This window comes from Glycine max, chromosome 18, assembly GCF_000004515.6.
Source record: "Glycine max cultivar Williams 82 chromosome 18, Glycine_max_v4.0, whole genome shotgun sequence".
In the NCBI taxonomy this organism is placed as follows: domain Eukaryota; kingdom Viridiplantae; phylum Streptophyta; class Magnoliopsida; order Fabales; family Fabaceae; genus Glycine; species Glycine max.
Genome location: NC_038254.2, coordinates 49,731,807 through 49,754,993, shown reverse-complemented (window position 1 = coordinate 49,754,993; position 23,187 = coordinate 49,731,807). Strand labels below are relative to the sequence as shown.

Sequence of the window (23,187 nt, the reverse complement as noted above, 5' to 3'; positions counted from 1 at the left end):
AATTTTCATGATGTGTTAAATTTCCTCTTGATAAGTCGAAAAACACTTATAAATTATGATCTCGTACAAAGAAAAAAAATACATAACTAAAAGATAATATAAAATTGCATTATACTTATACTTCTAACATATAACCTATTTTCTCTTCAAAGTTGGTGGAATAACATCATCTTGATAGTTTTCTAAAGGAAAACATCATTTTGATAATAACTTATCACATGAATATTTTATCATCATCAAGGTGCACTCGTATTAATTAATTCTAATTTTTGTGTGTTGCCGTCCGAAACAAAAAACACTTTCTGTCGTACTTCCAACTTGCACCACTTGTAATCATCTTCTCCTTGGCTTCTTCCTGTTGGCACACGATGCCTTTCGAACAAACCTTGTTACTTATTACGATGATAAATTAAATGTTCAAAACACAATTAACGCACACTTCACTCTAACACATTCACACCAAGTCAGCAACACTCCACTCTTTATTTCATGGCCACGTCATCACTTGCCGGCAACTGCACCCTTCTCCGCCACAGCGAGACTCAATCCTGCTCGCTGTTGTCCTCGCCCGGAGGTAGTTCTGTTAAGCTCTTCTGGTCGAAGAAGCACGAGGCCAGCACGTGCCATGCTGCACGTGTCGCTGCCGTGCCACGTGCTTCCGCGCGTGAGGTGGCGGTGGTTGGTGGTGGAGTGGTTGAGAAGGGGAGGGAGAAAGGGAGGGTGCTGAAGGTGGGCCTCATATGTGGAGGTCCTTCTGCTGAGCGTGGGATTTCCCTCAATTCTGCTAGATCAGTTCTTGATCACCTGCAGGCACACATTTTTCTTTTGGAATTTAATTTATTCAAATTTAATATTCCTGTACCGTTCATTGTGAAGACTTTTATACCGTTGACTAATTAGAAATCCCTTTATAAAAAAAAAATTAAAGTAAGAGTGAATAGTGTATGAGTTTAATTGCTATACGATTGATTTCATGGTAGGTGTGATTTTAAGGTAGTTTGTATAACACTCAAACATGTGACATTTTGATTAATGGTGTAGAAAGTAATTATGATTGGTTCATATTATAAGTGCATATCAATTAAATTCAAGTTTTATGATGTCATTTAATTATAGTCTTTCATTAGGCTAAATTTGTTAAATTTTATAATAATAATTATCTTGAAATTTTTATTAATTATGTTTTTGGATAATGTATAGAAATTAAACTTAGTGAGTAATTATTATGAAATTCAACAATTTTACTGTATATAGTAATTTATAATTTGATGAACTTTTATAATGAGATCATTTTAGCTAAATTTATTTTATTATGTTTTGGATGATTAAAAATCAAACTCTTACAAGCTAATTATGCTGTTTCTTTAATTTACTTCTAAGTTATAATTTTGGTGTCAGTATTTTGTGTTTCAAAGCTGATGTAGGAAACAGTGGTAACTGGTAAGTGAATTTGCAGTACTATATTGCAATTCTGAGAGAAATTGTCACTTGGTTTACTCTGTCTTCCCATTTCTTTCTTCTTGTTTTTTGCTTCTTGAGACAAAATGCGTGAGCTGTTTTTTTTTTCCTTTTCTAATTTTTTTCATCCTTAAGAAACAAAAAAGAGCTGCAAGCAGTTTTTGCTATAAATAAAGAAAAAAAGAAGAGGGTATGGTTATTTAGGTGTGTAAAGAGATGGTTCTTGTGTGAATGTATGTGCTAATTTGGGAAACAGCTGAAGGGTGTTTTCTGTTTTCTTTATTTCTTTCTTATTTAATAGTCTCATTTTATTTTCCTTTTATCTGACAGGGGGATGATTTACACGTGAGTTGCTATTACATTGATTGCAATCTCAATGCATTTGCAATTTCTTCAGCTCAGGTTAGTATAATGCATGCTTCCCAAAATCGTGCTGCATGAGCTCTCTTTCTCTTGAATTACAGTTTTTCACTAAGTGGATTGGTAAATAGAAATGTGAGAAACTCTGATCTGAATAAGGCTAAACTCATATATAACGATCAATTGGACTATATAAAATTCGAACAAGTCACTGTCTATGCTAAATTAGGCAATATAGTAGTTGATGAATAAGTTTGTTCTTTGGTCTACTCATTACTTTCATATTCCTCCAAAACATCATCACTATAAATGTGCATTTCTAACTTAATAATGTTTTAATAATATATAATATGACACCCTTTATCCCACACATATATGTACTAACAATAAAAAGAATAAGAAATTAGAATTAATTAAAAGTTTTTAAAATACATTTAAATAAAAGGATTTTAAAAGAGTAAAATGTTCACATTCACTTCAATGTTACCAAATAAAACTTATCAGAAACATTTTTTTCTCAAAACATCATGTAATTAAACAAAACTCATGCTTCAATGTCACATCCTATCACAACACTGTGTCCCGACGTCCTTCGGCATAAGATCCCTTTAAGCAATTCACCTAGTCATCTACTCCCACAAACACAAAGTTCGAGATCATCATATGATTCAAACACAAACAACATACGGGGAGTGAGTCATCACATTACTAACCAATAGAGAGAAACAAAATAACATGTAGATATACATATCATATAAACGAAATATAACTTACTTAAACATAACTCACGTCATTCCACCACTTCGTTGCGTAACATCACATCATAACACAACACGTCTCATTCATTTTCACATCATTCGTGTACTCAATGATCAAGTACAATATCACTAAATCAATCAATATCAAACAATACACAAACGTTACGTAATAGATATACTAAGACTCAATCCTATATGTAATGTGGTACTATGTCAGTGAAAAATCTCGTAGTGCACCTAGGAGTACATGACAAGACAAACCACACACTAGTAAGTCAGGTCACTCTTACTAGGTAAATTAAATCATAGGGAGACCAGTCAAGGTCACGTTGTTTTGTGAGAATGCTCCAACCATGTGGGATCAGCACAGGCTTAAAGGAGCACTCAAACTGGGTGTATTTAACCCCAAGGTCTATACTCCAAAGAATCCGTCAGAGCCTCTCCCTCCTAATTCAGGTCAAACATAAAAAAACATTTTATCACACAGACTCCATCTATGAATTGTACAAAACACACAACTCCTCAATTGTTCTCAAAATAATTTTATCTTGTCGCATTTGTGATTAAACTCGTCGGGTCCTCACAGTGGCTCCCATCACAATACTCGTCGCACATTAACTTATCGCCCTTAAAGGGTCTTATAATCGTGTGATTGTACGATTCATAACTCTCAACTCAGTGCACACAACATCTCAATGCACATATATATTACAAGTCAATAGATACTCAATTTATCACATACACTCGGTCTCAATCACAATGGTATAATCTTAATTTAACATGTTATCACACCTCATGAATCATATACACTTTGCCTATGAATATGCAATACACACAACAACTCAATTGTTTTCAAAATCATTTTAACTCGTTGTGCTTCAAAATGATTCAACTCGTTGGATTCCCACAGTGGATCCCATCACAATACTCGTCACACAAAAACTCGTCGCCCTTAAAGGGTGTCTTACAATTATGTGATTGCACAGTTCATAATTCACAACTCAACACATATAACATCTCAATACACATGTATCTCGCCATTCATCACAAGTTCAATTTGTCACTTACTCACAATTTGAATCATCATTTCATAATCTCAATATAACAATTTATACAAAATGTTTCTCACAACATGGAGAGTAAAATCCTTCAAACAATTCCACACAATATTAAAATCAATAAATCAAAATCATAGGTCAAAAACACGAAAATACTAAGAGCACTCAAGTTTATCAATCAATTTGCATCAAAACATCAATTGGTCCATCAAACACAACAATATTGTATTTATAATCATAAAGAAAAATTATAATTCTATAAACATCTCAAAATAAACCCCAATTTAATTCTCTAAGGATCCCTACACATGTTCACTCTAACCCTAATTGCGATAAAGTCATCCCTTACCTCTAAGTGGGCTCACGTGTGTAGTCCATCAGTGATTGCAGCATCTCTAACAGTTTCCTAAGATTTCTCAAGTTTTTCTCCAGTTTGCTCTGTTGGAGTTTCCAAGCGTTAGAGAGAAGGAAAAGAGATTGTAGCTTCCATTTAATTGTCAATGTGTGAGACTAATTTATCTCTGCAAGAACATTATGTTGCAAATCCCAATGATGAGATTGTGCAAAAATGAGTTACTAAGGTGGTGTCCAAATTGCACGACGATCCAACGGTTGTCGAGTCCGGGATTATAATTTTACTGGAATAGGTTTGAGTGTATGCGGAAAAAGAGAAAGCTCAGTACGAGGGACATTTCTTCCACCATGGACATTATCTTGAAAATCTCAACGGTGGATGTGTGCATAAATAAATTCCGAACCTCGTGTTCAAATTTCACGACAATCCAACACTTAACAAGTCCAAAATCATCGTTTTATTGAGACAGATTTAAGTGTATGCGGGAGAAAAGAGAATTTTGAAAAGTAAGAAGAAAAAACGAATTTGAGAAGAACAAAAAGTATAGAGAAATATCGTTAGTCTAAGCACTACCTATTATGTCTCTATTTATAGATAAAGTACTATCAACTTATTATTTACTCTATTTATTTATTTATTTATTTGTTTTATAAAAAAGAACTTTATTTTATTTCTTATCAAATGAATAAATAAAATATTTTTTATTTTCTTTCAAATCATTATTTTAATTAATAAATCTATTTCTCCTTATTTATTTAATTATAAAAATCTCATCATTTTTCTAAAACTCTATTTATTTTTAAATAATTTTTTTAATTTATTTTAGAAAAAATGAGATGTTACATATAACTCATGCTCATGCTTAATCCCAGTAATCCCATGATCTCTCATTTGGTTTGGTTACATCTCTGGTTTTCTTATAAATGTGCAAGTTGTTTTCCTTTTTCTAGTTCTAGTTATCAAGTTTTGGGTGCATAACTTTTTATCTTTGCATTTTTTCATCAAGGTGTGTTTCAAGTTTCAGCTATCTATTACTGAACTAATTGCATTCTTGATTTAAAACTAACAGGCAATAACATCTAGGGCTATGCCTTCAATAACTTCCTTTAAAGTGAAATGGAAACAGTAAAAACAACTAAAAAGAAAAGGAAATGGTTTTTGTCCCATCCAAGCCATTCTTATTTTCATATTCTTTTTCCAGGTATATTCCAACACCCCTGCTGATTTTGATTTTAAACTTGAAAGGTTAGTGTACCCTGTCAAATTATGAAAAATTACAATAAAGTTCTGGTGAAACTATTTCCAACTTCGGAATAATCAACCATACATCTGGTCAGTGATTTTCAACGAGAGGTTAATGAATAACCATTCATTGATTTCATAGATCATTTGTGTGGTTAAATGTTCCCGAAACGGCAATATTTTTACTAATAATTCCTTCTTCGAAATTTTCCCTGGAATAAATACTCATAAAAATATCATATATAGAATAATTTACATCTAAAATTATGAGAGTAAAGATTGTAACTTGTTGAATTTGCAGCCTTGCCCAAAGTTTCCAGACTTTGTCTGATTTAGCAAAGCATCTAGCTACAGCTGTGGACATAGTATTTCCAGTTATACACGGTCAATTTGGTGAAGATGGTGGCATTCAGGTGCAGTATATATAAAAGGAATTCTTCTTGGATATAATGAACTTGTGTATTTATGAATTGTATTTCTCTGTGACAAATATTAATAGGAATTGCTGGAAAAGTATAATGTTCCATTTGTTGGCACAGGATCAAAGGAGTGCTGCCAAGCATTTGACAAGGTACAGGACATATGTATTGTGTTCTCTTTATCATAACTGGAATGCAGGCACACATTTGAGATCTAAGATTGGTTTACATTTTCATACCAAACATAGTTAGATTAGGTTCTAATTCTATACTTTTAATGACCATCATACACTAAGAATTAAATAATTTGAAAGCCTTATTTAGGATTTAGATTATTAAAACTTAATACCTGTTGGGATGCAAAATCTTGGTGCTAATTTTGGTATATGAGGAAGTCCGTGGGAAAAACTTTATGGAGACTTTAAAAATTGAGACTTCCTCAGTTTACTTTACATACAGCAAGATTATCACCTTTTCCTTCTCTAGTAATCTTTTGTTACTTAGGTTTGACTTTGACTGTCCCTCTGGCACTAATTTTTTTCCTTAAAATAATTGTCAGCATAAAGCATCATTGGAGCTCAGGAAGCATGGATTCATAACAGTACCCAGTTTCTTAGTTCAGGTATTGTAAGTTGTTCTAAGCAGGCTATTGATTCACCTTGTAATGATATCTATTTATGCGTTACAAAAGTCTGTATGTGCTATTGTTAGATAAGTGGATGCTGCATTCTTAATGTTCATCTATATTTTTTTGGTGTTAGATGTCATCCCAATTTAATTTTTTTTTGAAGTGTTTTCTGTCATTAAAATCTATTCATCCAGATGTTCTTATTTACGCACTATTTTTTAATATGATATCAACTAGGGGTATGAAACAAAGAAATCAGAACTATCAGAATGGTTTGAAAAGCACCAGCTGGACCCTGACTTAGGGAAAGTTGTGGTAAGGAACTTGATTTAGTTCAGTCATTAGAGTTTCGATGTTAATTCATTGTGAGGGAGTTTTTTATGCTTATTGATGTTATAAAATTTGATGCTTCAGGTAAAACCAACAAGAGGAGGGTCAAGCATTGGTGTTAGAGTTGCATATGGTGTGAATGATTCTCTTGTAAAAGCCAATGAAATTATGTCTGAGGTATTTTTCAATATATTTGTCACTTGAATGGGACCAAAAACTTTTATAATGTGACAACTTTCATTTAAGATGCAGACGCAATTATTATTGTATATAATATGAATATATGGAAAAATCAAGGAGAATGATTATGGAGAAAACTAAGGAGGAATACATTTTGACTAGAAGTATATCAAGGTCCTGTTTCAATAAATTTTTCCATAAATACTTCTAAAAGAAAAAAAAATAAAGTAAAATGAATTAAACTTTTTTCTTAAATTAAAATTAACTTATGCATCTTAACTTTTGAAAAAGTTAAATGAGAAAACTTCTATAAAAATTGAAGTACATAAGTTGATCTTTAATTTATGAGAGATATTTAATTCATTTTACCTTGTTAGTTTCTTATCCTATATAAATGCTTATTAAAAAGTTTATCCAAAAACATGGCTTAAGTAAAAAACTATACATCTCTTACAATATATTCTCTCCATTCCAAAATTATCAATGTTTTAGCCTTTCTTTCTTGTTCCAAAACTATTTATGTTTTACAAATTTCAAGTTGTTAATTATTTTTTTCCAACTATACCCCTATTTAACAATTGCTATTAAATCATGATTTAAATAGATATTAAATGAGGGTATTTTAGATTAAATATATACAGCCTTATGGGTAGTATTAAATATTTCTTCAAGTTTTGTGTATTATTCTTAATCATCAATAGTTTTGGAATGGAGTATGTTAACTTTTGGTATTGATATTTTTTTATGTGATAGGGAATCGACAATAAAGTGCTAATAGAAATATATCTTGAAGGTGGGAGTGAGTTTACAGCCATTGTCCTTGATGTAGGATCTGCTTCAGATAGTTTTCCTGTTGTACTACTTCCGACTGAGGTATGTTTTACCTTTTCTCCCTTGACATTTCTTGTTTATTCACTGCAATGTAAAATCTACTTGTTTACATCATTTTAGAGGAGACTGAGTATCTATATTGAGACAGAAGAAAGTATCAGTTGCTGTTTGATTCAATGGAATGTGCATGATGAGAAACTGAGAATGAAAAAGGGAACATAAATGGACTACAACTGTGTTTGAAAAACTTTGGAATCATTTGTTGGGGAATTCTCTATTCCCTCTAAAATTGAATGGAATTGCCATTCCATTCAAACTGGATTAATTTTCTTTATATATTGTCTTTTCTAAAATGATAAAATATACTATGTCGTCACCCTACCTCCACTTCTGCCACAACCGCCATGCCTACTGAATTGTAATTTTGCTGATTAACAATATTTTTTCCTGTTCTTATCTAATTTCACGTATCAGTTACCTAGTCATTCTTTTCTAGACTGAATGAGACATGCAAAAGATAATGATTATTCCAGTCTTTTCCTTCTTATTCCGGTGAGTCAAACTGGACCCTACTGAATTCCTGTTTCAAAAACATAAAATGAAAGGAATTTTCAACTGTTGCAAATATGATGTATAATGAGATGCAATTCAAGGCCATAAATTGGACATGACTCATGACAGAAAATTCAGTGATAGTAGTTAGGATTGGTTGTATATTCAAATTCTGTGGTTGCCAATGTCAATGTGAAATTACTCAAGCAATTTGTACCTGGCAATCGTGATTGTCTTTTGCCCTGTTGGTAGTTGATTAGATGATAGTTGATAGTTTTAGAGAATTGTTTTAGAAAGAAGGCTATGTCATTGATTTCTTGGATGATCAATTACAACATATCAATTGCCTATTTATAGGCTCAAGTCACCAACCTCTCAATGGTGATGAATGTTTCTACATTACTTAGGTATTTCTAGAGTTTTCATTATAGATTAGTATCATGATAGTTCTAGATTCTTCTATCTTATATATACACTTATAGTTCTAGATTGTTCTACCATATTCATACACATTATAGTTCTAGATTGTTCTACCATATTCATACACACTATAGTTCTAGGATATTCTACTATTTTCATACATATTATATTTAAGAATATTCTAGAAATTTGTAGCAATTTCAACACTCCTCCTTGATGCAAATTTCTGTGACTTCGAGCATAGCTCGTAATTCTTCAAATCTTGATTGGAATGCATTTTCAAGTGTATCTTCTTTATGCCTATACAGTCTTTGCTCATATGCTTCAAGAGAGCCCACAAGTTCTGTCTCTGATAGAGTGGACAGATCTTTGGTTTCCTCAATCATTGTCACGATTGGGTCAAACTTTTGGGACATAGTAATTAGAATTTTCTCAACAATTTTCTTGTCAAGAATATCTTCCCCAAAAGCTCTCATTTGATTAACTATTTCTTTAACTTTAGAATAGTAATCATTAACTGTCTCAGACTCCTTCATCTTCAATAGTTCAAAATCTCTTCTTAGAGATTGAAGTTTAACGGCACGTACCTTAACACTTCCTTGAAACTCCTCCTGCAATGTGTTCCACGTTTCTTTGGTAGTCTTAACTCCCATAATTCTTGGGAAAATTGGATCAGTCACCGCTTGTTGCAAGGTGAACAATGCCTTAAATTTTTCTCTTTATTTTTCTTGAGATGCATTAAGAGCTGAAGTATCCGCGAGAACATTGAAGTCTTCTTCTACTATGTCCCATAAATCTTGAGATGAAAAATATGTTTCCATTTTAACACGTCAGAAATCATAATTTTCACCATTGAAGATAGGGACAGAAATAGTTGACGATTGAGTAGTGTTATCCATAGCTTAGAAAAAATATTATTGGAGTGGGTTAATAGTACAAAGAAAATTTTTGAAGTAGTTGGGAGGATTTTGGAATGGTAGGTAGGTAATATAACTACGCACAATGTATGACCGAACGTAGCTCTGATACCACTGTTGGTAGTTGATTAGATGATAGTTGATAGTTGATAGTTGATAGTTTTAGAGAATTGTTTTAGAAAGAAGACTATGTCATTGATTTCTTGGATGATCAATTACAACATACCAATTGTCTATTTATAGGCTCAAGTCACCAACCTCTCAATGGTGGTGAATGTTTCTACATTACTTTAGGTCTTTCTAGAGTTTTCATGATAGATTAGTATCATGATAGTTCTAGATTCTTCTATCTTATACATGCACTTATAGTTCTAGATTGTTCTACCATATTCATACACATTATAGTTCTAGATTGTTCTACCATATTCATACACACTATAATTTTAGGATATTCTACTATTTTCATACATATTATATTTAAAAATATTTTAGAAATTTGTAACAATTTCAACATGCCCAATAAATATTTCGTACTCAGCAGTGATAGAGTAATTTATATGAACAGGTGGAGCTTCAATTCCGTGGTGCAAATGATGTGAAAGAAAATGACGCAATATTTAATTACCGCAGGAAGTACCTTCCAACCCAACAGGTCAGTACTAGTAGTAGGGTGAATCTGTTTATATGCACTCAAGATATACTGCACATGCTTGCTGATCTTAAAAATAGTGCAGCATGTGACTTTTTCCTTCAGTTTATTTAGTATTTTGTTTCAGGCTTTCACCAATGCTGGCTAGTGTTTTTCTAATAAAATGAAGCATATATTATCTGCAGGTTGCTTATCACACTCCACCACGGTTTCCTTTGGATGTAATTGAAAATATTCGCAAAGGAGCATCTCTGATATTTCAACAGCTTTGCCTGCAAGATTTTGCACGAATTGATGGATGGTTTTTGCCAAATTCAAGTTCCAAATTGTCACCATCACCAGAAAGTGAGTTTGGAAGGACTGAATCTGGTACCATAATATTCACTGACATTAACCTGGTGAGATGATTTTCTTCCTTGGAAAGAATACGGATAATATCTTTAGCAGTTTTACTACTAATGTTTCTTGTTCACTAGTGTGCTGAATGTTAAAGTCATTGCTTGTTTCAGATAAGTGGTATGGAACAAACCAGTTTTCTATTTCAGCAAGCTTCTAAGGTAATTTCTTATTTTCTTTTAAATTGACCTTTTCTTCTTAGTGTGTCAAATGAAGAAAGGCATTAGGGGTTTTATGCACCATAATGTACTTACAAACTTCAAAGGAAACTTTTATCATACTGTTATACAACCAGTTATACTTCATCATAGTGAATGTTGAGCTTTAAAGGGACAATAAGAGAAAAAAAAGGGAAAATAGTTGAATTTTTTTTTATCGAAAAATGTTAGTTGTTGGTTTGGTTAGAATGTTAATATGGATATGTTTTAACAAAAAAAACGAAAAAATACAAAATGATTGTATATGAGGAGATATTGGCATGACAAATATTAAGGAATAGATTACAAACAATCGATTAAAGTAATTTGGGCACATGCAAAGGTCATTGGATGCACTAGTGAACTCAGTAGATTGCATGGTTTTTAACCCTATAAAAAGTACAGGGAGGCTAAGAAAACCATTGTAGAAAATCATCAAAAGGAATCTAATTTGGTTTTTAACCAAGCTCAATGGCATCATGTGATTTATGTAATTGATCTCAGTATGTCACCTAGAGGGAAGGAGTTTGTTGTTGTTTTCATCTTAGTACGTTTCTATGACATAACAAGTTGCTTATTTCCTTTTATGGGGATTATAATGAAGCTACCTAATGTTACATAAATGTATCTTGAAGTCCAAATACCCTTTTTCAGAAGTGGGCTGATGTCTTCTTTATCTCTAGCTGACTAAATGTTCTGTAAAGCTATCTTGTATGTTGAAAGCATGATGTTCTACAAACATGACACCAACCAGTTAAATCACTTCCAGATGATAAAGTTGATTATTTTTGTTTTTCTTATTTATGCATGGATAATTCTTATCATTCACTACTTGAAAAATGCTATATATGTTATTCAGGTTGGTTTTTCTCATACAAACATCCTTAGAAGCATTATTCACCATGCTTGCTTGCGATTTCCAAATCTTGCTTCAGTTAGTGGTATATCAGGTCAGCTTCCAAGCAGGTCAAAATCCTTACAACAAAGCAAGTCATTTTCTCGCCATGAAGGAACTCGAAAAGTGTTTGTCATTTTTGGAGGTAACACATCAGAACGGCAAGTATCTCTTATGAGTGGTACAAATGTCTGGCTCAATTTGCTAGCCTTCCATGATGTAAGTGTCCACAATCAGGAAGACTTTAAAGTTACTGTAAATAATGCTTTGGTAACCTATCTGCTGAAGTTTAATTGTATCGTTTAACTTTAATATTAATGTTCTTATTTTTACAATTTTTTTAAAAAAAAAATGTGTAAGCATTAATTTGACACTTTTGCACTTATCCAGGTTCGCTTAATTTATTGATTTTTAAGTGGAGTAGGGGTTATTTTAGAATAGAAGCTTTTTCATAAATGCTTTATTTAATTTGCTTTATTTTTTAGCAGCTAATTTATAATTTTCAAGATAATATAGGGCTTATACCTATGACTTAGAAGTAAAAACTGTTGTATATATTCTATAAACTTATTGCATTTGCTACTTTAAAAGACTAATGCCATACGTATGATATGTAAGAGACTAAAATCTGTTCTTACAGCTTGAGGTAACTCCATGTTTGCTTTCCCCTACAAGTGAGTGTGCATCTAGCGTTGATATCGGAAAAAAGGCTGATGATGTAATGAATAGAACAGTTTTGTCATTACCGTAAGTATTTGTCCTTAATTTTGAAATATGCATATAGGAACAACTTGTTTATTTTATGGTTGTTAGACTGATATAAAACTATTCCTAGGCTTCCAACTATTAGCTTTTGCTTTTAGGCACTCAATCCATGATCAGTAATATTTGAGTTGTGTGATTCATGCATGTGAGTGTGTGACCTCTTCATAATGTAGTTTGAATGAAATAATTATATTGTAATTATTCGTGCGCAGTTATTCTCTTGTGCTAAGACATACTACTGAGGAGGTACTGGATGCATGCATGGAAGCAATTGAGCCAGAACGGGCTGCAATAACATCTGACCTACGGAAGAAAGTAATGAACGATCTTATGGAGGGTTTGAAGGACCACAATTGGTTTACTGGGTTTGATATTGCTGATGATCTGCCTGCAAAATTTTCGTTAAGGCAGTGGATCAAGCTAGCCAAGGAAGTCCAAGCAACAATTTTTATTGCAGGTATTGACAGCGAAAAAAGAGCTTTCAAGTGATTGTATTTTGGCTAAAATATGTTTTTGATTCTTAATAAATATCTAAATTTTGTATTTGTTTTCTAATAAATTTCTTTTTTAAATTGAGTTTCTAATAAAACAATTTTATTTTTTATTCCTCATAAATTTTGTTTATTTTGTATTAGTCCCTTTGAAAAAAAAAATAATAACAAATGGACAAAATTTATCAGGGACCCAAAATAAAATTTGCTAATCTATCAAAGATTAAATTAAAATATCAAAGATAAAAAATAAAATTATTATTTTATTAGAGACTTAGTACAAAGAAAAAATTTATTAATGAACAAAACAAAATTCACCTAATTATAAAATCAAAAACATATTTTAGTCTTGGTATAGTCTCACATTGAGTCACAAAAACAATATTAATCTGAACATGAATAACATTATTCAAGTATGAAAAATGGAACAGTAAATGAATAATGAATAATTCTCAGAAGATGAAATGCACCCGAAGCCTATGTTTTACAGAGGCACTCCCCTGTCAATAGGAAAGTTCCTTTGTTCACAAAAACATTCCATACCTCTCTCTCTCTCTAACTGAATTCCCCCTTACCTCCACTCTCTTTCTTAGATGTCTAACTAACCACATCCTCACTCACATGCTTTTTCCCTTCCGCTTTCAGCCAAACGTCTCTAGCACCTCTCACTTACACTTTCCCAAACTTAGGTGTAGGTCCATTATCTATTTGAGCTGCTGGTACTTGATCCACTTGCCAATGTCAGTTTCTAACAATATATTATAAAATGTTTTCATATTCATTATTTTATATATTGTTGGAGATGCATAGTTAATTAGTTAGCTATCAGTATCAACATGGAGTGTGCCTTGTGCATCATCTTGACAAACATCAATTTGATGTAATGTTTCAAGATAATCACAAGTAGCATTTCTTAAGGTAGATCCGCAGCAGGTTATAGGGGAAAAAGTTGTTAGGGTTGACCATACACTAAATCCAATAATAGTCATATGGTAATCTATTCTAAAGTGGTCTATAAGTCCCTCGTTATTTGTCTAATAGTGATACTGGGAAGAATATGGCACATTCTTTTAACAGTTGTTTCAATTTAAATGTATAGATAAACTTTCCGGGAATGCAGATTTATGAAATGTGTCTTTACAATGTCTTACTTTTGCTACTTATAGTGCATGGAGGCATTGGAGAAGATGGTACACTTCAATCTTTGCTGGATGCTGAAGGAGTTCCCTACACAGGTTTGTTTATAATGTGCACTTACGTGGGACTATTAAGTACAATGGTATCCTCTAAACAAGTTTATTTATTTATTTTGTTTAACTTGTATTGTCTTCTGTTCTCTCTTGCATCTTCTGTTGAAGGTCCTGGTGCAATGGCATCGAAGATTTGTATGGACAAAGTTGCAACATCTGTGGCTATAAAACATGTATGTGTCCCTAATTTAAATGTGAAATATAAAGAACACTCCTCTTACATTACTTTTCTCACTTTGTATTAAGAATATACCTCTGTATCTATTATTAGAGTTTACTGCTACAATTTAGAATTCCTACTGTTATGAATGTTTTAAGTGTAGGAGTTATGGGAAATTAAATATTTATGGTTAATTTTGTCATCGATTTTCAAACCAATAGGTAGAATTATTAGCAATTGTCAGCTACAAATTTCTTGTATTTATAAGAAACATCATTGAAATTGTTAGTTTTCCAACAATGTGACACGTTTCTCTGACTTTGCATTCTAATATTGTTATTAAAAGCTTGCAAATTCGGGAGTTCTTACCATAAATAAGAATGTCAGGCAAAAAGATGATCTCTCTAATAAGCCCATAAGTGATACATGGCATGACCTCACCAGGAAGCTACAGTGCCAAACATTATGTGTCAAACCAGCAAAAGATGGATGCTCAACTGGGGTCGCAAGACTATGGTAGATTTATTACTTTGTTAGTATCTCTTTTTTGTGATATCAGTGATTAAAGGTTATCAAATATTGTTATATGCTTACAGAAGATTAGAGGAATTATGTTTTACAACTTGCTGATTCTATTTTCATTCAGCTGTTCTGAGGACCTTGCAATATATGTCAGAGCTCTGGAGGACTGTCTACTAAGAATTCCTCCAAATAGCTTATCAAAGGTATAGGATAAGGAATAGCATCATGTAATCATCAAAAAGATTTCATGTGTTGATGAAATGTTATTTTAAGCGTGCAATGCACAAGATAAATGTTTTAGGTAACTAAAATTTATAATATATAAATTATATTATAATTAAAATTCATAATAAATAAATATTTTTAAATATATGAATTATATTTTAGATTTATGATAAATAATTTATATTATGATACAAAATCATTTTTTATTATTGATAGTTTCTTTTAAAAATAATGATAAAAAGAATAGATTGAAATAGATAAGATATGTTAAGAAAAATCCCTACAAACTATCGGGTTTGAAGAATAACTTTTAAAAACGTTTTTGTTGAAGAATATCTCTTAAAAATACTCTCATTCAATATAGTTGTAATACATACAGAGAGAGAATTTAAAGTGAATATAGAGAGAGAGAGGAGAAGAAGCATTGCTGAAAAATGATACCAACTAATGACTATGTAATGGTGTGGCCATGATATGTAATTATAATATTCTTGTGTCCATCCGTAGTATAATATACTATTAACATCAATGCATTACATCAGCTCTTGTACTTTTGATTAATGTACAGGCACATGGTATGATTGAGATGCCAAACCCTCCTCCAGAATACTTAATTTTTGAACCTTTCATAGAGACGGATGAAATAATTGTGACATCCAAATTTGAGGATGCAACTGGCCATGGCCTCACGTGGAAAGGGCACAGCAGATGGGTAGAAATAACTGTTGGCGTCATAGGAAAACGTGGATCAATGCACTCGCTAAGTCCTAGTGTAACTGTCAAGGAATCTGGTGATATTTTGTCACTTGAGGAGAAGTTCCAAGGTTGGTCTCCATAGAATTTCCTAGAATTTAACTATAATCTTTATTTATAGAAGGACAAATTATAATTGAAATTAGCATGATATTCACTCATGTTTTCTTAGCTTATATAGTTTAAATCAATCTCAGTTTGAGTAATTTTGATTTTAAATTGAAGTGGACAAGACTTAGAAACTACAGGATAAAGATAGAAATTAGTGGCCTTGCTCCTATAGAGTATTGGAGTTGTGAAGCTTAAGGTTTTTATGACAAAAATCCTAAAATTAAGAGTTGCCCGAATCGAAGGTTTTGAGTTAAGATGCACTAGATTGTATGTATTATGTAAGTTCAATAAGATCAAATGGACAAATACCTGAGTTAGCAATTTTTAGAGGTGAAAATTGGGGATGGTGTTTGGTTCAACTTATTGTAAAGATATAATCACTTTAGTTTTACTAGCTTTCTGAGAAACTTTTAAATATTTAGCGACTATTTCCCAAAAATAATATTACTAAACATACACTAAATCATACCGTGGGTAGCATGGTTTATGTTTCTCTGATCCATCTTTCAAAATGATGGGGAGATTGATGGGAATGTCACACTTATGATTTTCAAGCTAGGTAAATGAAACAGAGAAATGCTTTGAGAATAGTTTGTGATCGCTAGGTGCCCATCAAACTCAAGAAAATGCTTTGAGCATAATTGGCTGTGCTGTGAAGCTTTTTAATTCTATGTGCATAATAAGGTAATCCAAACTACGTATAATGGTTATGAGGATACCTACTGTTGATTAGTAGACAATACAAGAAAGATAAGATTAGGAACAAATGTGTCCTAGAGAGAGTTATTACCCCCTTGACCTTGAGGCTGGAAAGTGTGTGTGTAAGTGAATGCCTCTTATCTATTTTTCTAGTACTTTTCCTACCTTTGTCATAATGGCAGCGGTTCACAATGGTTCATTCTTTTTCCTATACTTGTATATTGCTTGGCAGGTGGGACTGGCATCAATCTGACTCCGCCTCCCTTGTCAATTATGAGGTATGTTAAGAAATTTCTTATGGAAATCAATGGAGATTTCATAATTTATAGTTAGTTGGATATGTGTCATGTTCAACCATGTAATTATTGTTTACAGAAATGTTATACTGTTTGACAAATCATTGTTTCTTCACTGTGCAATGTTGTGTTCACCTACTTATTTCTACTCAATTCTTTGTAGTTTTCTTTGAATTGATTTTGAATGACAGTTATCTTTTCTTCTCTTCTCTTTATAGTGAGAATGCTTTGAAGAGATGTAAACAGCACATTGAACTGATTGCAAACACTCTACAATTGGAAGGATTTTCACGTATTGATGCATTTGTAAATGTTGACAGTGGAGAGGTTTGTTGAATTCCTTGTTGGAATATGCCATGTCCATTCTCTTTTTCCTTGTTTTTTAAGTTGTCTCTTTGAAGTTAATGTTACAATTTTTGCAATATGGATTCAACCTGAAACTTGCTATTCCTTTTGTAATAGCTAGAAAATGGAGAGGTGGAAAATTTGAAATGAAAATTACTTTTGTTGTCAACCATTCCCCCCTTTTTTCAGCTAAAATATGCTGATCTGCTAGAATGCTGACTAGACTGTCTAATCTATACATCCTTGTTTAAGTGCATAGCAGTTTATTGAGAGTCTGTGCTTAATAGAATGTTACCATCAACTCTTTGAAATTAAAAAAAAAAATCACGTAGTCCTTTCTCATACAGGAATTGTGTTTCAGTGACTTGTCATCATCTTATTCCTAGATAACTTTCAATGTTCGTAGGTTTTGATTATAGAGGTAAATACTGTGCCTGGAATGACACCTTCCACTGTTCTGATTCATCAGGTAAATTCTTGCTATGATATAATTACTTTTATTTCATAATCTTTTCTGTGTATTTTCCTCTATCTAGGCACTTACCAAGTGTAAGCTTTCATCACAGAGGTTGAACTGGGGCATTATTTATTCTACACTGCATCTAAAACCGGTTGGCATATCACAAAGGCTAAATGACATGAACTTGAAGCAGATAAAATTGGAATCGTACTTTTAAGTGTAGGGAGCAAAAGGAAGCTTTCTACCAAATAGAAAAATAAAAATAAGACAAAAATAAGGATATAAAAAAAATTAAAGCATCTTTATTCAAGTAAAGAGACACAACACCAGAACAAACACCTATATTCCAATTTTATGATTCTGACTATATCCTTCTATGCATATTTCAGGCACTAGTAGAACAGCCACCGTTGTATCCTCATCAGTTCTTCCGTAAGCTTCTTGATTTGGCATCTGAAAGGTCCATGTAAATCTATCTAAAAGAATGTTTCCATTGTTTCATCAAATGTTGTTATCACTTGAAGTTATTGTGCAGCAGCATATAACATTCATATTGCAATAAGTGATTATACAGTTTGTATCTTCTTAAACTGACTTTGAAGAAAGATTCTAAATGTGTTTTCAACAAAGCTGGTGAGCCCTTAAAAGGTAGTGAGGTTGTATGGCAAGAAGCACATGTGCGTGGGTCATCAACAATTGATGAAATCAGACTAAACTCTCACTTTAGTCCATGAGATGCTAAGAGTCCATCGTTTCAAGGTTGTGTTTGGAAAATTTTCTCTATAAGCGCTAGATCTTAATGTCACATCCTATCAAAGTATTGTATTCCAGTGTCCTCTAATGTGAGGTTCTCCATAACCATTCACCTAACCATCAGCTCCCACGAACACAAAGTTCAAGATCATCACAGGATCTAAATACAAACAATACACTGGAGTGAGTTATCATATTCCTAACTAATAGAGAGAAACACGACAACATAAATATACATATCATATAAATGAAATACAACTTACTTAAATACAATTCACATTATTCCACCACTTATCGCGTAACATCACATCTCAACACTACACGTCTCACACATTTTCACATCATTCACGTACTCAAGAATCAAAACACAATATCACTCAACCAATCAATATCAATCAATACACAAGCGTTATGCAATAAATATACTAAAACTCAATCCTATATGCAATGTGGTATCATGTCAGTAAAAAAACCTCGTCGGGCGCCCATAAATACTAACAAGACAGATCACACACTGGTAAGTGAGGTCAATCTCACTAGGTAAAAGCATAAGAAGACCAGTCAGGGTCACAGTATTTTATGAGAATGTTTCAACCATGTGAGATCGACAAAGGCTTAAAAAAGCACTCAAAGCAAGTGTATTTACCCCTAAGGCCTAGACTCTGAAGAGTTCATCAAGGTCTCTCCCTCCTGATTCAGGTCCAACCCAGAAAACATTTTGACACACAAACTTTATCTATGAACTATACAAAACATACGACTCCTCAATTGTTCTCAACATAATTTTAACTCATTGCGCTTCAAAGTGATTAAACTCGTTGGATTTTCATAGTGGATTTCATCACAATACTCGTCACATATTAACTCGTCGCCCTTAAAGACACACAACATCTCAATTCACATGTATCTTACAATTCAACACATAGTCTATTAATCATACACTCAATCTAAATTGCAATGTTATAATCCCAAAACAATGTTATCATACCTCATGAGTCATATACACATCACACAGTATTAATATATATATATATGGCACAAACACATACTTTACCTATGCAATACACACAACTACTCAATTATTTTCAAAATCATTTTAACTCGTTGCGCCTCAAAGTGATTCAACTTGTCGGGTTCCCATAGTGGATCTCATCACAATACTCATCGCGCATTAGCTCGTCGCCCTTAAAGGATCTTATAGTCGTGTGATTGCACAGTTCATAACTTACAACTCCATACATACAATATCTCAACACACATGTATCTCATAATTCATCACACATTCAATTTATTACTTACGCACAATCTCAATCATAATTTCAGGATCCCAATATAACAATTTATCATGCTAATCTAGTAAATCTTGTCCAAAACACAAATGAATTATACAAAAATGTTTCTCACAACATAGGGAGTAAAACCCCTTAAACATTTTCTTATAATCATATCAAGATCAAAAGAATCAAAATCATAGGTCAAAACACGAAAACACCAAGAGCACTCAATTTTATCAACCAATTCGCATCAAGACATCAATTGGCCCATCAAATATAACAATCTCATAATTATAATCGTAAAGGCATAATTACAATACACTAAATATCCCAAAATAAATCTCAATTTGACCCTCTAAGGATCCTTGTAGATGTTCATTCTAATTCCAATTGTAATAAACTCATCTCTTACCTCTAAGCAGGCTCACATGTGTAGTCTAGCAGCGATAGCGGCATCTTTAGTGATTCCCTAAGATTTTTCAAGTTTTTCTTCTGGTTGCTCTGCTAGGATTTCCAAGTGTTAGAGACAAAGAGAAGGGATTACAGTCTCAATTTCACTCTCTGCGTGCGATGGGAATTTCTTCCTCCATAGACATTATTTCGCAACTCCCAATGGTGGGAATGTGTGAAAATAAATTTAAAACCCGATAATCAAATTTCACGACAATTCAACAGTTAGTAAGTTTGAGATCGTAATTTTACTGGGATATGTTTTAGTGTATACGGGAAATTTGGAAGAGGAAGAAGGGAAAACGAATTTGAGAGGAAGAGACAACCTAGAGACCTATCGTAAATGTAAAAACTGATCTAATATGTCTCTATTTATAATTAGAGTGCTCTCAACTTATATGTACTCTATTTTTTTTTTATAAAAAGAAACTCTATTTTACTCTTTATCAAATGAATAAATAAAATATCTTTTTTTTTAAAAAAAACACATATTTATTTTGTTTACCTCAAAAATATTATTTTAATTAATAAAATTATTTCTCTTTATTTATTTAATTATAAAAATCTCATTATTTTTCTAAAACTTTATTTATTTTAAAATAAAATATTTTTTAATTTATTTTTAAAAAAAAGACTTTAGAGATACAATTAATATACCACAAAGACTAAGAATATTGGGATGAATTAAGAAATTGTAATTTCGCAATAAAGTCCATCAAGCAATAGAAAATTTACATCATCCTACCAAATAAATAAATAAATATGATTCTCTAAATATTAAAGCATGAGACATATACTATAAAAGTGTAACTAATATTTTGTTTGGTTCAAATGAAATAAGAATTGATTTTTTTAAATAAAATTTTGAGTTCAAGTCTTGTAAATAAAAAAATATGATTGATAAAAATAAATTTATTAAAAATGACCAACTGATTTCTTAATTAAAATTAATTATCAATAAAACTTGGAAATACTATACATAAATATTATGATGATCCAAACAAATACTATGAAATTGTAGCTGAAATTTGTATATCTACATGCGAATATATTTTTAGGTAGATATGATCATGTGAGAAACAAATTAGTTGGTGGGTAGATTAATGTAGTCGTTAAAGTCAATTCTTCTCGTTTACAGAGTTAGTAGAAGAATTTAACTAAAACATTAAAGAAGTTTGCTATTTATTATGAAGAAAAAATGACACAAGCAATACAAATTAATTATTTGACCAATTAGAGAATTAATAACCAAGTATGGGCGGTGGAATTGAAGATATTAAGTAGTCAATCAAATTTCATTTCTATCATTTGTATAGTTTTCATGCAACATTTTTTCATAAAATATAACATTTTTTAACAATGGAAGGTTCTACAAGTTGACCTATCAATTAGCTTGCCTAACTTTTTAACTTATAATAAATAAAAAATGGAAACTGGCCTAAGGGGTGAAGGATTAAAAGAAATTGCAAAATGCTCTTCATGTTGAAACCGTTAAATTTAGATATAATTGGATATCATGAGATAAGTAGAAAGACCAAAATCCATTCAAGGGACTAATTCCTTATAACAGATGTTTTTTATATGTATGGATAAGGAATAAAACATGTTTAAAAAATAAAATTATTTATCAATCATGTGAAAAGTAAAATATATCTAATTTGAGCTAACCAAATCAAATTCTTCATATCTGTCCGAGAGATTATAATTTTATTTAGTAGAGTAACTATTGCAAAAATCATACACAAATTTGGACGATTGAACCATTGGAACCGTAAGAATAATTTTATCGGAGGAGTCAGGTATCTTCGGATCAATTACCTAATTATGAAGAGAAGTTACACACAAGACCAATTAATTCATAAAAATTCAATTAAATGTACAGTCCTGGTACCTTTATCAGTTTCATTTGGAATATTTCTATCTCTCGTTGGATTATGACCATTCCACCCTGATTATGTGTGTAGAATCAGTGAGATATAGGCCAAAGACCTTTGCCAAGTGCCAACAATACAATTATAAAATGCAATCCCATTCTGAGCCTTGCCAATCTAGAGGCCTTTCAAATCACAATGTCCATAAGATACCAATAATTTAGAACACTTGGATTTCTATTTGTTCCCGTTTTGAGGGGGGTTTTGCAACGTCATTCTAGAACGAGAAAGAGGTAGCAACAAAAGCATTAATGAACTACAGTATAACATACATATGTATTATCTAATATTATATACCCTCGTTCAATCTTTATGTTTCTTTTTACTGTTCTTTTATTCGTGGGACTCTTATTTATTTTTACTTAAATATATTTTTAGTCTCTTAAAATAATAAGTAAATTTTTATTTGAGTTCTTATAATTTTTTTCTTTTTTTTTCAAAAATTTGAAATAACTATTTTTAATCCTTATAAGAGCAAATTTTAGTTTTAGTATTTTTTTTAATTTGCATCTCTCTAAAATCTAATATTTCTATTTTTACTTGCTGATGTTTATTATCTTGAATGAACCATAGCATAAAAGATGCTAAAGTCCAACCAACACAAAAAGTTACAAATTAGAAAACCCTCCTGATACAAGATCTCCCAAAGCCAAATAAAAAGCAAACACATCAAAAAAAGCTAATAAAATGAAAGATATCCTTTCTAGCATAACACCAAAACTCCATCACACCAATCCACCAAAGAATACTGCATTAGTTTATTGTCATTTTTGGCTGCCACAACGCCAATTCCTTCTACGTAGAAAACACCGCGATTATATAACAAGGAATTAATTGCCAAGAGCCATTAACATCTAAATGACGTGACGGGCTCACTTGGACCCAAGCTCCATGCATTCCAATAACAAACCATGTAAAACATGTAAAACTAGCAACACCATCCACATCCATAGCAGAACACATACATTATATATCTCTAACGTTTATTTTAAAATAGTCAAATAACATTTATTTTAAACGCATAAACAGTTAACGAGTGTCATAATCATAGCTAGAA

At 31.9% G+C, this 23,187-nt stretch overlaps 1 protein-coding gene across 1 annotated transcript; it reads left to right on the top strand.

Moving 5' to 3' along the window:
- LOC100775955 (uncharacterized) lies at positions 1–18,351 on the top strand. The gene is made up of 24 exons (XM_003551544.5): positions 1–810; positions 1,789–1,860; positions 5,191–5,234; positions 5,533–5,644; positions 5,731–5,802; positions 6,210–6,272; positions 6,516–6,593; positions 6,693–6,785; positions 7,542–7,661; positions 10,074–10,160; positions 10,343–10,555; positions 10,667–10,714; positions 11,610–11,864; positions 12,286–12,392; positions 12,623–12,867; positions 14,068–14,136; positions 14,260–14,324; positions 14,658–14,827; positions 14,958–15,036; positions 15,627–15,882; positions 16,854–16,899; positions 17,136–17,244; positions 17,669–17,731; positions 18,112–18,351. Exons 1-24 carry the CDS (start codon positions 490–492, stop codon positions 18,190–18,192), a joined length of 2,868 nt encoding a protein of 955 aa, XP_003551592.1. The 5' UTR covers positions 1–489; the 3' UTR covers positions 18,193–18,351.
- The last annotated feature ends 4,836 nt before the right edge of the window (positions 18,352–23,187 follow it).